The 17,569-nt window shown below is 34.8% G+C and overlaps 1 protein-coding gene and 1 long non-coding RNA gene across 2 annotated transcripts; both read left to right on the plus strand.

Moving 5' to 3' along the window:
- The first annotated feature begins 3,679 nt into the window (after positions 1 to 3,679).
- On the plus strand, positions 3,680 to 4,678 carry LOC143531600 (uncharacterized). Its single transcript, XR_013135047.1, has 3 exons — positions 3,680 to 3,788; positions 3,866 to 4,014; positions 4,103 to 4,678. It is a non-coding gene; the product is annotated as an uncharacterized LOC143531600 (long non-coding RNA).
- Positions 4,679 to 6,592: 1,914 nt separating this feature from the next.
- Positions 6,593 to 7,216, plus strand: LOC143531627 (uncharacterized). The gene has a single exon (XM_077026884.1). The coding sequence runs from the start codon at positions 6,593 to 6,595 to the stop codon at positions 7,214 to 7,216; it is 624 nt and encodes a 207-aa protein (XP_076882999.1).
- The last annotated feature ends 10,353 nt before the right edge of the window (positions 7,217 to 17,569 follow it).

Here is a 17,569-nt window from a genome sequence, read left to right on the forward strand (position 1 = left end):
CTGTCCAAATTGAGCATTGAATCAAAAGAGAATTCGTATATTTTGAAAAACCGACTTGAGATTTTGCGAGGCTTGTCATTCTTCTTCTGGATCGCTAGTACATAACAGGTGAATCAAACTCGACATTTACTTAATTCAAGAACTATTGTTGATTTGATTATAATCATCCCTGTTTGCAGTTTTTTAAACCCACAAATTGATCTTTGGCTGCTTTTTGATTCAGTTCTTGAATCATAAAGTTACCTCAGATACTCACACAAGATCGTTAACATGTTTTTTAGGTTACCATCATGTGTAGTATGGAACATGTATTTTTAATGCTAACAAAAACCTGAATGCTTATGTTAATGTCTTTTATGATGAAAAGTATGGGTGCATAAGATATCTTGAAGTTGCTATGTTGTGGATGCATGGACAAATTGCCTTGTATAAATTTTTAAGATTTCCTTTGAAGTTGTCATTACGAACGCGGTAATGAAATGACCAATTTTGATTGAAGAAATATAAAAAGTTAAAACTACATGATCGTGTGGAGGATTATTAAATGGTCATATCAATTCAAGAAGTGAAAAAAAAAGTTAGTTCTAGAGATAAAATCTCAATGGTTTTAATACATGGCTGAGCTATTTTTTCCCCTAACCGTGTCATTTTCACTTTAATTTCTAGCCAAAATAACCCTATTTCGGTTATGTGATGACATCCCATCGCCAAATTACTTTTAACATTCATTAAATAATGGTTATACTCATGCATGTTTTGGGCAACTATTGGTAATGTATTATTATTATTATTATTAATATTATATATTATATGGCCAGAGAAGAGAAGAGTGAAGTCCATTCTCAGCCCTTGATTGCATCTGATATTACTAAGCTGACTATTAATCCCAAATAAAATAACCTATATATCAAGCCTACACTTTTTAATATGATTAGTATTGAATACATCATCGTGTAAATATGGGATAAGTTGAAGAATGAAGAATTAGGGTGGATAGAGCAGGACGACACTTCTTTATCACAACCGGTATGTGTACATGGTTAGTTGACAAAATTGTTTGGTTACTGTGGTTTCGATTATGGAATTGGTGAATGAATAGACGGTGTTTCCTTTACTTTTCAAACATATTCTATGTGGTTGCTTGATTTTTTTTTGTTTCTTTTAGAAAGTTTGTGTGTAAATATATAGTCAATACTTCTGATTACTCCCAGTTTGTCATCTCATAGTTTTGCTGCCTCGAATTTGAGAGAACTGAAGATTTGATTCCAAGGGTTTGCAGATGGATTAGCTTAGAGGTATTTATGAGGGGAAGTTTCATGGTTATAGATTATTAAATATGTTTGATTATTGCTAAGCAATTAAGTATAGCTACTAATTATATATAATAGTTTACCGGAGAGGAGAGTGAGAGTGGAAATTAATCTGAGCCATATAAATTATTCAAAATTCAACCTCAGCCATCCGATAAATAAAAAAAGCAGTTGTGGGTGTCTTCCTTTAAAACAAACGTCAACTTCCATCAAGCAGTTTTGATTGTATCAGTGTATCTTACTTATAAAGTTAGTATTTATTCAACTTATATGCTGCAAATGTACGTGTTTTCTAGGATAAGATCATTAGTACAGAATCCCAATGCACTAAAAACTGGCCAGGGTTAGTGCCACTCACGCTGCAACAACACTTGGAGTTGTCTCAAGTCTCAACTACGGCCAAAGAGCATCTGCTTGCTGCTGAGGCCTGAGAGAAAAAGTGTTTATTTGAACTGAGTTATAGTGACATGTATATACAGTTTTTAATTGTGAGGTTCTTTTTTAACGTTTTTTATTTTGAAATGTCAGCCCAAGTTGTTCCATTTCTATACCAACATATTTCAAGATGATGATGTATATGTTGCGTACTTGTAAGTTATGATCGTGTTCGTGTTCATGATCTTGAATGATTTTTCTTTTCATGATTAACTGAAATGTTGTTGCTTCTTTGCAGAGTTAAAGAATATGGAAATGTATGAGTCATGGATTCGTGTTGCAGTTGCTTCCAGGTCTCTTGGTTGTTTTTCACTATGTAACACCCTTGGCAAACACAGCATCGTCCCACTCTTAGGCTATCCCACATCGGCCGTGGACAAGAGAGATCCTTGGTTCATAAGTAATGTCCTGCCTCTTAACATCACCAACGCGTTTTGGGCAACCAAAAACAAATCCGTGAGCTCTTCGTGGGCAGAGCGGACAATATTGGTGGTACGAGAGGCCGGGGTCTTGCACACTAGAAGTCGTAGGTTCTGCAAATAATTGATGATCCGGATTATTTTTTTAAATTTGTAGGTAAGATGGAGACTTTATCTGTAGTAAACAGTTAATCTGGTCAAACAGTTTTTTAAGGTCATCAAAGGTTGTATCACATTCCAATTCTATTTTACATGCTCTCTTTTTTAGTATTATCTTTTGATTATACTTTTATTTTAGGTACCGGGTAGTAGGGGTGTGAATATATGACACGGCACGAACCTAACACGAAATTTTGTGATTTGAAGTCAGTATAAACGAGATGGGATCAGTTTTGGATCGAACCCGCAGACCCATTTAGCTAAACATGTTGTTATCGGGTCAACCAAGTGGGTTCGCGGGTTCGTCCTATTATTTTTATTTTATTTTTTAAAATATGTTTTATGTTATAAAGTAAGTTAGTTGGCTATCTTATGCCTAATTATAAAACTAAAAAGTAAAAATTAAAAAAATAATAATAATTAAAATGTAATTTATATATGAAATTGTATTTTTTTTATGTAAGAATGTAAACTCAAAGTATCAATATGTCAAAAACAATAACAAATAAAAAACTTTCGGGCCACACAGGTCATGTTCGGGTCAGCCCGCAAACACGCCCCGTTAACTTCGACATGGGTTCAAATTCGTATACTTCGACACGGTTTAGAATATTATTATAAAAACATAGTTTTAATAAAATATTTAACACAAATAGTAACTATTATATAAAAATGGGACTAAACAAGTTTTGACCCGTTACACAGCTTGCTTGGCTAGCCTATTGTTCTCTGCTTCTTAACAGGCCACCTGTCAGTTTAACTATTTTTTTTGTGTGTGTGCTGTTATAAAATATACTCATACGCTTGTGTCCCGAGATTAAAGAAGTGATTGCCAATGCTTGTGCAGCAGGCCATGCATTGATTGTTGACAAAAGAAGCAGGGCCATCCAAGTTTGTGAAAGATAATGGTAAAATATTACTTTTGTATATGTTTAGTATTGATAAATTTGATTACATTATACTAGAAGTTGCAAGATTGGCTGGCCTGGCCGGGTGGGTTTTATAATTGGTCAAAACAGGTTGGCTTATCCATTAGTGTATTATTTATAATTAGAAAAAATATACTGCGATAACAAACGGGTCAAATTGTCAAAATGGCAACCTCTTCATTTGAAAGATATGAGTTTGACTTTTACTACTTGATAAAATAGTTTTTGTATTATCTAAATACCATTAATCCTTCTAATTTTATATAGATGAGGAGCTTTTAAATAAACAAATTGTTAAGGGCAATTCTTTTAATATTTTAGTGATTTCTTGTACTTCATCTATTGACTTTACGTTTTTTAACGTTATAGGATATCATATTCTATCTACAAAACACCAAAATTAACATAATGGTATATTGATGATAAGTTGATAAAAATGTATGCAGGATAAAGTCACTGAAGAGTGAAGACCTACCAATGCCTCCGCCATTTCAGTTTCTTACTCTATTGGGTTGAAAATATATGTATCTGAAAAGGTAATATTATTATTATTATCATTATTAATTTATTTTTGAAGCCTAAAGTTCCTGCATTTTCTCATTTTCTCGCAAAGTCAACTTCCGGAAGTAATGACTGTTCTCATGAGGGTGCCATCAATCGGGTCACCTGAAAAGGTCAATACTGTCCAGTGTTCATTTTCTCGTGTTTGAGATATTCGAGAAGCAGTTTGTTGGTTCAAATAGATCTCACTATACTCCAAAGGTTTCTTTTCTAAATATTTTCCTTATCAATCTAACTAAGGTGTATATTAAGCTTTGAGGTTTGTATGATATTATGATATGATGTTCAGGTTTTAAGTTTACGAGATGAGGAATGTGGCCAACTGCAGCTTCCACACAAGATTCTTTGCTCAAAAACATGAAATCAAGTTGCTTTGCGAATACATGGCCAACTGCAGCTTTTGGTTGTCGCCAATAGCTTGCTTTTGCTTCTTTATTGCTGATTGATCCATTTTGTTTTGTAAGACATGTTTTCGTTTTCTCCTTTGCTTGAAACTTGATATCCTCTTATATATGTTCTAAACTGTAAGTAGTATTTAGCAACATGACAAGTATGCATTTTCACTTTGATTGATGATCGTGTTAAAATATAAGAAATTCTGTAGTTGAATATGACTTTTTTTTAACAATGAATTGATTAACCTTTTTGCCCTCCTTTTAGAATTGAAAATATAATTCTAATTGTGCAAATTCTTTTGTGCTTTGTTCGGGATTATGTTCTACTGCAGTATTAATATGCAGTATATGTTTCCTTAAGTATATGTTGTTATAATAAATAATAATAATGATAAGTTCTCTATTCATGCATATTTTTTAAAGTGGACATAATCGTGTTTGGGCCCACTTGATCCACAATATACACATGTTTTGAAAAAGTCCATTTGGCCTGTTACACTAACCCACCTAACCTACCTGTAATAATGTGACTGATCTTACTAACTTCTTGTGTATTGGCAGATAATTACGGGAATGTAGGGCATGGTTGCTATAGGTGACATGGTTCGTGTTGTGGTGAGTGAATACAGAGAAGAGCTCTACCGTTTGAACGCGTTCATACAGGGGACTACTAAACAAGTTAAAAGAAATGCAACTGAAAGAAGGGTGTGTTTTGTTTTCAATAATGAGGTAGCCATTTTAGGTGTGTATAAATATTCTCCGAATGTTACATTTCTTCTGTTGTTATTGAGTATCGACGACGTTGTCACCCGAGATTGGAGATAATAATGAAATTTTAGATGCTTGAAGCTTTTTATCTTTTAAAAGGTATTAATTATGACTTTAGTGTTTGATGTTGGTGAGTTGTTTGCTAACTTATATGGGGGTTTTTGTGGGTTTATTGAGGTTTTATTTTGTCATTTGGCTTCTCTCAAGAGTTTATCCTTTTAGAATTGGAACACTTCTCATGTTCATGCAAAAATTACTTTAGTTATGCGTTTCGATTATGGTTTTAGCTGAATAATTATATGAGTTTAAATCATGAAGCAATTTCCATGTATGATTTTGGTGGTCGATAAACTATGGTATATGTTGCTTTGCTTTGTCAACTATGTGGGTAAATTTGTCTATTGCATACATTTATTATCTATATTTTTATGGTTTGAAGACCTTTTGTTAATTATAATTCAAGCATCAAGCAATGGGATTGATGATTGGGTTCTAGGGACTAATAGGAAATTAGGTCTCAAAGCGTGTAAGGAAATCGGAAGTGATCAATGTCATTATTTATTATGTTCCTTTTAATGAAGTCTGTCTTTTTACACATAAGTAAGATGAACGATGCTTTTTAGTTCAAGTGCAAAGAAAGATATGTTGTCATTATTACATTAAATATATTATTAGAGAGATAGTATTCTATCAATGCAGTCATCATATTCCCGAATTAATGTTCCCGTTCACCGGACGGGTAAAGTACTAGTTGTTATTATTAAAAGAAACTTGGTTGTTGGTTGTTACAGTGTCACTTTTGTAGCAAAGTTTGAAAATAGTTACCACAACAAAAGGTTAGGGAATAGTCCCTACAACAAAAGCAGCGTATGCGATGTTTCACATGATGCTTTTGTCTTTTCTTCTTACAAGTTAAGAACCGTTAATGTTTTTTCCTTATGAAGTTTCACATGCTGCTTTTGTCTTTTCATTTTACAATTAAAAACTCTCAATGTTTTGTTCTTTTACTTTTTTTACTACAACTTATTAAGCTAAGAGTACTATCTAGTAAAACATGAAAACCAATAATTTATTTCTTTTCATATTTTTTAACTAAAACTTTAATACTTACATAATTAATAAATTCACTATGTTTTTTCAACTAGATAGAAAAAAATGCATTTCCTTTAAATTATCGAGATTTTTTTTGACGCTTTCACTTTTTTAGTTAACAATTTATAACTTTTAAATTTTAAATAATTTACTAGGTAAAATGATCATTTGAGCAAATTTTAGTCGATTCAGTTTAAAGCACAAGACTTGTTTGTATTATTTAAAACCACAATTGATTATAGTTTGATATTTTACAAACGTACATGACAAGAATCAAAATACGAATTGTGCAACTTTATTAAAAGTAAAAGTAATTTTAATTATTATGCTTTAACATGTTTTAAGTAACTTCGTAAACGATAAGAGGTTTCTAAAACTAGATATTGATCAACAGACAATAAATGTAGTACTACACTTCAATTCTCTAAAGTCCATTCAACAACTCTAACCAAGTTACCATCCTTATTTATTATCAAGTGATCATCACTCAATTTGAAAACATGAACACAAAATCACCATTGATGATGGCTTGGCTTTCGGTTTTAATTATAACCTTAACGACTCTCTCTCTTTCTGTTAACCCCGCTTTCTCCCGAATTCTTGATCCCAACTTTCCACACGAATTAGCCGATCTAGACTCCATTCAACTCATCTCACTCACTAACCCTTTCAACTTTAGTTCTTCAACGTCAATATCCTCGCAGTTCAACTTCATGATCGTCAGTAGCGTCGCACTAGTAGTCATTTCCGCTGATTTTCCTTCCATGTTCGCTAGAAACATGTCGTTTGAGGATTTTGACGCTCATCAATTCGTCGGTGTTAAGTTTTATGCCAATGCTTGCAAACTATCCTCTTTTGGGGTTACAATAGTTTCCAAAATTAGTAATGTTTTGAAGAATGAAGTGAATTTATCATCTTGGATTGAATACCAACCTATTTCAAAGCGGCTTGAAGTTTGGCTAAGTAAAGTAGGTGATCCTAAGCCTGTTGAACCGCTGATTTCGGTTCGGGTCGATTTGGTGGACATATTGAAAGGTGAAGAGGTTATGTTAGGTTCGGCGTCTTCTAGTAAACGAGCAGATTACATCATGGGGTGCTTCTGGGGATTATTCGCACGAAAATTCAATTACGGATCAAGAACATTCTGAAGAGCAATATCCCAACAAAGAAGTCACTTTACTATTTGTTATGTGGTGTTGGTTTGCAAGTGTATTGTCTTTGTGTTTGCTGAAATTGATTTAAAGAAGGTTTTGGTGCACTTGAAGTGAATGAAGAATTTAGAAACTGTTATGAAGTATAGAGTGTGAGTTTATATAGATAATCTTGATGTATTATTATTTATCATATCCTGAGTCTTATGAGCATGTGAAGAATTGAAAAACTGATATGAAGTAGAGAGTGTTGGTTTATATCCTAGGTATTATTAATACGAGCTTCAATTTACAATCATGTCTTGTATGGAACTTGTTCTTGATAATGCTAAGTTTCTAACATATAGAAGTTGAATGCTTGCCTGATAAAATTATAGTTTGTTTATAAGGTAAAGAGTGGATGCATAAGAATATTTTATTTTCTTTTTGGTGAGGGACTGTTGCCGTTACCATGGCCAATTTTGGTGTTTCAGATTGCACACAAATAACCTTCTATAAATGTTTTGAGACATTAATTCGCGGTTAGATATATAATTAGTTAGTGTTTGATTATTTATAAAATCTATTGATTATAGGTTGATATTTTGTGTATATGAAAAAAAATACTAATATATTTTGGATACATAGACAAATTACCATGTATACATGTTTGAGATTTTTTTGGATGTCGTCGTAGTGATGGATGCGGTAATGAAATGACCATTTTGATCAAATATTGAAAACCATATGACCATGTGTTAAAAATCAAGGTGTTAAAATCTCATTGGTTAGACAACATGACCGGGATATTGTTTCTCCTCTAGTCTAAATCTGTGTCATTTTTACTTTTCAGTCTTTTCTAGTCAAAACCGCGCTATTTTAGTTTGGTTATGGCATGTAATCACCTGATTGAAGAGTTTCATGTTATGTACGAGAAGAGTTGTCACACTTTTCATGCATTCATACCAAAAATATATGTTGATCATGTTTTACTTTTTAGGATGGACGAAGTGGGAACTCGCAATGGTTAGAGGGTGAAATTGGTTAGTGGTTAGTGGGTAGAGCTAGCACACCATCGTGTTTAAATTGAGTTGAATCGAACAGAATTTAGTTGAAATATGTGTCATAATATTATTGGTTGGTTGATTAAAAATTGGATGTGAATTGTAGTGGGTTTCTACTTTCAATATTCATTGTATACTAGAGTCTTTTCCCAGTGCACGGAGCCCCAACGAGGAAGGCGTTAGTGGTTTATGGTCCATAATGCTAATCCCTCTTTTTGTGCTACTCCTACTCCTAGGGCGGGAAGAAGATAAGAAAAGGCCAAGCGTTCTCTTGGTTTCCCAACCTGTTGCTTCTAAAGACTGCCCTCTCTCGGTTGGATGTTGGTCCAGCCTACTACGAGGATCCCGTATCCATCAACCCAACCTATACAAAGGGCATCCATCAAAGCCCCTTTACTAGATTGGAGCTATGAAGCTTACCTTCTTTTTATTAAAAAGGAAAGGGCTTTTTCAGCTGGTGCGCAGTAGCGCATTTCCGTTTTCCCTTGACTAGTAGGGGTCCCGTGGTTCCTATGTCGCCGCTTTTCCAGGTCCTTTTCTTTTAGTGCTTCGACCCGAAGCGATAGCTTCTAGCTAGTTCAGTGGATAAGATGGTTGCGCTCCAGCTCACTCAAGAATGGGACGGCAGTGGTCCGCCGGCAAGCTCGTTCTAATTTTGGACGCAAATCCTGAAGCACCACCACGAACGCTACCGCCCGTCCGCCTGCGGTGCGGTAAGGCACCACCCTGTTGTGCCAGCAGCCAACTCCGGCGTGTCAGCTTAGTTATCCTCATCAGGCCAGTTACTTGATGTCTAGCTTCCCAACTGGTACACGGTTCCTTTCCCCCCAGATCAATGAAGAAGGGAGAACTTGATTCTTCCGAAGAACCGGAAGCGAAGCGCTATGCCGGGGCGGGGGGACGGGAAAAGAAATGGCTCCGAAGAAAAAAATTGGGGTTCCCAATGCTTCTCCACACTCAACGAGATGCGCCAACCTCGGGATGCTTTACTCCTAACCCCACAAGGTTCCGAGACGGAGCTTAACCTGAGTCTCGGTTAAGAACGGCGATGACCTATGTTTCACACGGCGCACGATTCCATGGATAGTTTCATTCGAGATCGTGATGGAGGATATAGCTTACGATCATCGGCTTTGATCATTCCACTAGGCATTTGATTAGGACATTGCACAATGATCCGAACACTTTGTCGCATCTCTTCGATACGAATACAGTAACGATCATAGCGATCTCCTTTGGTACCTACTGATACGTCAGGATCCGATTGGTCATGAACATCGTAAGGTGCTGCTCTTCGCGAATCCCAGCATACCCCTGGTTGGGATGGGTAGGCCCACCACTTCACTTTCACTTAGGCCCGGGCCAAGTCAGTGGGGGGATCCTGTCGGGCTCCTCCCCCCCCCCCCAAAAAAAATGAAACTGTACGTGAGAGTTTCCCTTCATACGGCTCGAATCATTCTCAGATTCCCCGAGAGGCATCCTTTCTTTGTTTATTGGGTTGGTTCACGCGCGCGCAAACGAGCACCGGCCGCAACAGCAGGAAACTATGACCAATAGAGTCAGACACTTAGCTACATCCGTACGCAAAAGGAATGTGGTTCTGGTTGAGGCTTTCTTTTCCTTATTAGTAAAGGGGCTAGGGACGTTCGCGGAGTCCGTGCCTTCCGTACCACCGAAAGGTCGTTCTTGGCCGGGCCTACCATATCAAAAGGGTCGTAGAAAAAGAACCCGGCCACCTATTTCATTCGACGTTCCGGGGCAGGGGCCCGACCGATTCGACCGACTTTTGCTTTTGGATAACAAGAAGGCGAGCTTCTCTGCTTTGATCAAATAAAAAGCCCGGTCAGTCACCAACTCGGTGCAGGTCACGTGACCTACAGCTCGGCCTTCGCTTTTTGAGGCTTCCTCTACCCACATCTCTATGTGCCCGCAGCACTCGTGTGTGTTTTGGGAAATTATTGCTAAGGAAAAAAGAATCGCAATGTCTTCATAGTTACCTTTTATAGTCATACTTACACTTTTAAAGGTTACATGTGACATGAAAGTGATGTGAGTTGTAGTCGAATTTAATTGGGTGCCGGGTCCACAATATTCGTTGTATTATCTATACTCATGTTTTGTCAAACTTTTCCTAAGGGATAAAAATTATAATACGTCTTAAGTTACCTTTTAAATTAGTACTCACAAAATATATTAAAGGTTACTTTATTGTTATACTAAAATGATTTTCAATCACATTGAATCCACTAGTTCTTTGAAAATAATTGCAAGTAATGCATAATTATATTCACTTATAATTTTTAATTAAATAATTTATGAGGCAAAGTGAATAAAAAATACGTGTTCGTTACAATCTACTTCAAGATGTTTACTTATTATCAAAATAACTTTACAAAATATTATCTTTTAACATGTTTTTAGTAATTTCGTAAACAAGATGTCTTTTTCTAAAGTAAATGTAACCAACTGTCAACAAAATCATTCAAACTCTGCCATCCTTACTTATTAACAACTTTATCAATTTGAAAGCAAGAACACAAAATCACCATTCATGATGGCTTGGTTTTCGGTTTTAGTCGTAACCTTGACGATTCTCTCTCTATCGGTTAACCCCACTCTTGTTCGAGTTCTTGATCGCAACTTCCCACCCGAAGCCAATGTAGACTCCGTTCATTTCATCTCATTCTACCCTATCAACTTTAACTCTTCAACGTCGTTATCGTTCTAGTTTGATTTCAAAATCGACAATGGCGTTGCCCTAGTAATCATTCCCGCTGATTTTTATTCTAAGTTCGTTAGAAACATGTCGTTTGAGCTTTTGGATGCTCATCAGTTCCTTGGTGTTAAGTTTTATACCAATGTTTGCAAAATATCTTCTTCCGGGGTTACCAATGTTTCCAAAATTAGTAATGTGTTGAAGGATGGAGTGAACTTAACATCTTGGATTGAATACCAACCAATTTCAAAGCGGCTGGAAGTTAAGTTAGGCAGATTAGATGATCCTAAGCATGTTGAGTTGATTTCGGTTCCGGTAGATTTGGGTGAAATTTTGAAAGGTGAAGAGGTTATGCTAGGTCTGCATGTTCTAAGGAAAAGTACAAGCAGGTTACATCATGGAGTTTGCAAATCATGGATTTTCCATACTCCGTATTTGCTTTTGCGGATTATTCGGAACATTCACCGGTGCAAAATTTCAATAAGGAAGGTGCGTTTCTTATTATTATTGGGCTTAATGTGTTTTTGATGGGGTACTTTGCAGTGAAGAAAAATTCAGAAACTGCTATGAAAGATGTTAGTTTCTCTCCTATGTATTATTAATGTGTGATGAAATCGCTGCTAGGAAATAAAGAGTTTTAATTTATAAGATCTTGATCATATATTATGATTTATTATGTCTTAGGTATTACTTAAGACAATCATGATAAAATATTTATGTGTTTCAGTTTAATTTATAAGATCTTGATCTTGATAAAATATTTATGTGTTTCAGTTTACAATCATGTCTTGTATGGAACATGTTCTTGTGAGGCTAACATATAGTTGAATGGTTGCATGATAAAATTTTAATTTATAATGTAAAAATTGGATGCATTAGAACCATGTGCTTTGTTTTTTGTGAGGAAATGCTGATGCAACCATGTAAAAATACCTATTCATATTGCACCCGTGACCCGGTCAATATTTCATCTTTCTCGATATAAATATTTTATCAAAGTATAAATATTAAGTTATTAACCAATCCAAATCATATTTTCCAAACCAAAAAAATATACTCTTTTCTACAGTATTTCTACTCTATTTTCATTAAATGGATTCGAAAAAAAATCAAAGGGCGGTTCAAGCCGGAAAGTCTCTAAACTGAAAGGTGTTTCGAGCCAAAACCAACCGATTCAAGTATTCTACAACTCGTCATATAATATCCACAATATTATCCAAATTATCCTCAATTACCAAATAGATCTATTGAAATTGCACCCGATCAATTCACCAATCCCACTCAAGGACAACAATTTGACCCTTTTGCATATTGTGAACCCAACTACCGAAACCGACCATATTGTAACCCGACCCGTGATGAAGAAAGACCACTTCTGATTTATAATGACAGAGATGGTGAAGAACATGTAGAAGATAACAATATCACAACAAAGATGACGGCGAAAATAAGAAGATGAAGACCACATTTCAAAGGGAGTGAACACCTACTACATCATGAGATGACTTTGGTATTAATCGTATGTCAAATTAAAATTTTGATTCACATACTAACAACTATTTTTATGCAACTTGTAGCTTTATAAAACATGCTAATATAAAGTTTTTACAACATTATAAGAGTGACAAAATTTAAATTTAATATATACAATTTTAAATACAAGTTCACATACTAAAAACTTTTTTATACAGCTTGTAGTTTTATAACACATGCTAATATGAAGTTGTTACAACATTATAAGAGTCACAAAATTTTAAATATATATATTGTATTACATTAAGAGTCACAAACTTTTTTATCTACAAACTTTGACTTATTATCAATTATTTGGAAGTGTTTGTAACGAATGCGGTAATGAAATGACCATTTCACATAACCCGGTGGAGGGTTAAATGGTCATATTGAGAAGTGGAAAAAAAGATAGTTTTAGAGCTTAGGTGTTAAAATCTTATTGGTCAAACGTACAACATATATAGCGGGTCTTTTCCCCCCTCTAGTCTAAAACCAAGTCATTATTATTTTTCTAGCCAAAACCGCACTATTTCGGTTTTGTGATGACATGTCCTTCGCGTGATTGAAGAGATTGAGGTTATGTATTTGAAGAGTTGCCATATTATTATGCATTCATAACAAATACTCCCTTCGTCCCATTATAAGTGTCATAGTTTGATTTTTCAAGTCATTCTTGTTTAACTTTGACCGACAATATTTTTGTTTGTATTATATAATACTTGATGTAAAATATATGAATGGATTAAGTTTTAAATGTATTTTACATTGATATAATTTTCATCAAGTATTATATGACACGAACAAAAATATTTACGGTCAAGGTTGCAATAGAAAGACTTGAAAAGTCAAATTATGACACTTATAATGGGACGGAAGGAGTAATATATTAATCATATTTTACTTTTTAGGGTGGATAGTGCGGGGAACTCGCAAGGGTAGCGAGTTGAAGTGGGTTGGGTGAGTATAGCTAAGCGGGCACCTCTATTGAAGTGAGTAGGAGAGTTGGAGTTGGAAATCGAGTTCTACAACTTGGAAGAACCCGGATGCTGTAAGGGTGGAAAAGGGTAGGATTGTGATCAGGTAACACAAAATTTATTGGTTGGTGAGTGGAACTTGGAAGTGGGTTGAGCTAGCACACCACACCGTTCGAATTGGTTAAATTGTGTAGAAGTGAGTTGAAACATATGCCACAATAGTATTAGTTGTGTGATGAAATTGATGTGTGTTGTAGTGGGTTTCTAGGTAGGTGCCCAATCCACAATATTCGGTGTATACCATCTATACTCATGTTTTGGGCAATTATTGCTAAGGATTAAGAATTACAAATGCCATATGTTGGTGGAAAGATGGTTCAAGCTGTTGGTTATGAACATGGAACGACTGATGGCGCACGTGAAGTGAAGAACAACTATGAAACCGCTAATTATTATTCATTATATTGATATCCAGCGTATCGTTATGTATTTTATCCTAAGTATCATTATATGTGAAGGATTGAGAGAATGCTATGAAGTAACGAGTGTTGGTTTATACATATAATCTTGACTTATCATTATTATTTAATATATCCCAAGTATTATTGATATGTACGTGTTTTAGTTTACAATCATGCCTTATATGGAACATGTTCTTGTAGTAGCTAACTTAACTTACATATGTTTGAATGCTTGCCTTATAAAATCAAAATATATTTCTTGATGTTTATGAATTTGTATGGAATTGGATCAGTAAAGTTTTTACGCACTAACGGTCTCTGTTTTTTTCAGTTTACCATTGCGTGTTGTATGGACATATTCTTTTTAACGCTAACAAAAACTTGAATGCTTATGTTAATTTATGATGAAAAGTGTGGATGAACAAGAAATCTTTGATTTGCTATATTGTGGATGCATAGATAAATTATATTGTATAAATCTTTGAGAAATATTTGGAAGGTGTCGTAACAGATGCGGTAGTGAAATGATCATTTCACATGACCAGATAAAGAGTTAAATGTTCAAAATGAGAAGCGAAGTGAAAAAAGATCGGTTTAGAACTTAGGTGCTAAAATGTATCTCATTGATTAGATAACATGGCCGATCTACATCTACTTTTGTAATTTGTAGTCTAAAATAATTTCATTTTCACTTTTCTGGCCAAAACTGCACTATTTCGGTTGTGTGATGACATGTCATTGCGCGATTGAAGAGATTGAGATTATGTATGTGAAGAGTTGTCAACGATGCATTCATAAAAAATATATTAATAATGTTTTAACTTTTAAGGTGGACGGGGCGTGAACCTCGCAAGGGTAGCAGGTTGAAGTAGGTTGGACAAGTAGAGCTAGATGGATACCCCTATTGAAACGACTAGGAGGCTGGAGTTGGAAATTGAGTTATACAACTCATAGATGAACCTGGATGATGTGAGAGTGGAAAGAGGTAGAAATATGAGGTAACACACATATATTAGTTAGTGAGTTGAATTAGATAGTGGGTTGAGCTAGCACACCACATGGTCTAAATGGGTTGAATTGAGGAGATCTGGGATGAAACATATGGTACAATATTATCGGTAGTTTGATGACATTGTTGTGTTCAATAGTTGGTTAAGGTAGGTGACTAGTCCACAATATCGTTAATTGTATACTAACGATACTCATGTTTTGAGCAATTATTGCTAAATACTAATTACTGTGAATTACAATGTCTATATCGCCAATTATATTTTTAAGGTAATTTTATCGGGTTGAAACATGTGACACAAATTAGTGAAATTACAATAAATATTACAGTAGTTGGTTGATGAAAATGACATTGGCTGTACTTTGTACTTTGTAGTGAGTTTCTAGGAAGGTGCCCAGTCAACAATAATTATTGTATTCTACAATTGTATCTTTATTACCTTTTATATATGTTCATACTTAAACGCTTTCACTTTTTTATATATCAGTTTAACAACATCTAACTTTTTATTAAATAATTTACTAGGTAAAATGATAATTTGAGCAAGGTTTAGTCGATTTAATTCAAAGCATAAGACTGTTTGTCTTATTTATAATATCAACCTATTATAGTTTGGTATTTTTCGTATATGATAAAAATCAAAATACGAAAGTGTACAACTTTGTAAAAAGTAATTTTAATTATTTGATTATTAGTAATTTCGTATTCTAAAGGTAGATGTCAAGCAATGAACAATACTTGTAGCACACTTAATTGTTTCCTCTCTCCAAAGTTCATTCAATAACGTACTCTGCCACCTTTATTTATTCACAACTTTACCCATTTGAAAACAAAAGAACACAAAATCACCATTGATCGATAATGGCTTGGTTTTTGGTTTTAGTTTTGGTTCTGATCTCACTATCCGCAAACCCCACTTTCTCCCAAGTTCTTGATCGCAACTTCCCACCCGGAGCCGATGAAAACTCCGCTCAAGTTCAACTCATCTCACTCACTAACCCTTTCAGGTTTTGGACGCTCATCAGTTCCTTGGAATCAAGTTTTATGCCGATGTTTGCGAAATATCGTACTCTGGGGTTACCAATGTTTCCAAAAGTAGTAATGTTTTGAAGGATGGAGTGAACTTATCATCTTGGATTGAATACCAGCCAACTTCAAAGCAGCTTGAAGTTCGGTTAAGCAAATCAGGTGATGCTAAGCCTGCTGAAAGGCTGATCTCGGTTCGGGTAGATCTGGCGGAAAGTTTGAAAGGAGAAAAGGTTATGTTAAACCTGGCATCTTCTAATGAAAAGCAGATTATATCAAGGAGTTTGCAAATCAAGGATGATTCGAACGAAAATTCGATTACGCAAGAAGATTCAAGAGAGCAAAATTACAAGGAAAAAAGTTTTTTTCTTCTTATTATCATGCTAGGGTGCTTGTTGTTGATGGGATGGCACGATAAAAGTGATCAGAAGAATTCTGAAATTGCTATGAAGTAAAGAGTGTTAGTCTTTTATATATAATCTTGAGTTCTTGACATAACATTATTATTTGTTATATCCTAAGTATTATTAATATGGGAAGAATTCGGAAACAGTCATATATGAAGTAAAACTGTTGGTTTATATATATCTTGACTCATTATATATATATTATATCCTAGGCATTATTAATATGAGTTTCAATTTACATTCATGCGTTGTTTTGAACATGTTATTGTTGATGCTAACATATAGTTCAATGCTTGCCTGATAAAGTTATAGTTATAGTTTGGTGCTTCAGATTGCACACAAATAAATCTTGTATAAGTGTTTTGAGACATTCTTGGTTGGATAATTAATTAGTTAATACGTGTTTGATTATTCTTATAGTACATTATTTCTGAAATTTAATGTATAAAAGTTAAAACATTGCCATATTCCTGGTATTTGTTAAATAATAAAGTTTAATAATATGTTGTGCTTTGTTAACAGTCACAAGTCACAACCGAGGGAACATAGACAAATACAATTGACTTTTGGTTTACTTAGATCATACTAGGGACTAGGCTACTTGGTAGATTACAAGTGGTTCAGCCTTTCTTGATTGCTTTTATTGGATTTTAAGTTAAAAAAACATCCTTTATATTTATTTATTTGTTATTATCCGATAGTATAGAGATTGAGTTTGGTTATAACTTGTTTCTAGATCTTTGGGTTGAGATAGAACATAACATATTCATATATATGTTCCTTGTATTTGATTGGCATAATAAGAAATAAAAAGAAAAAATATTCTCTGATATTGTATTTTTTATGGTATCAGAGCGGGGGGTTTCAATCACAAACCCTAAACGCTCAAACAAGGAAGACGATATGACGGGAGATGAAGATTCCGGTAGCAAGATCGAGCCGAAAACTACTGACCCAAGTTCCAGCTACTACACCAAGCTTCGGCCCTTATGGGACGAAATTCAAAACGTTCTACCCTCGTCACGCCGCGATTGTGGAAATTGCTCACGCGATGTTCGAAAGAAGATGAAAGAACACGGGCAATTATATGAATTCCTCATGGGTTTTGCTTCTGAGGACGAACATCAGCGCTCTATCGCTTCCGCCAAACGATCACAGAACGAAGACGTCGCCAAACATGACGGAGGGAACCATTAACAAAA

This window comes from Bidens hawaiensis, unplaced genomic scaffold, assembly GCF_021521415.1.
Source record: "Bidens hawaiensis isolate Kalapana, Puna unplaced genomic scaffold, B.hawaiensis_p1.1 tig00009196_1, whole genome shotgun sequence".
Classification (NCBI taxonomy): domain Eukaryota; kingdom Viridiplantae; phylum Streptophyta; class Magnoliopsida; order Asterales; family Asteraceae; genus Bidens; species Bidens hawaiensis.

Bases quoted from the DNA above. Each gene is read 5' to 3' on its own strand.
- LOC143531627 (XM_077026884.1), top strand. From the start codon at position 6,593: ATGGCTTGGCTTTCGGTTTTAATTATAACCTTAACGACTCTCTCTCTT.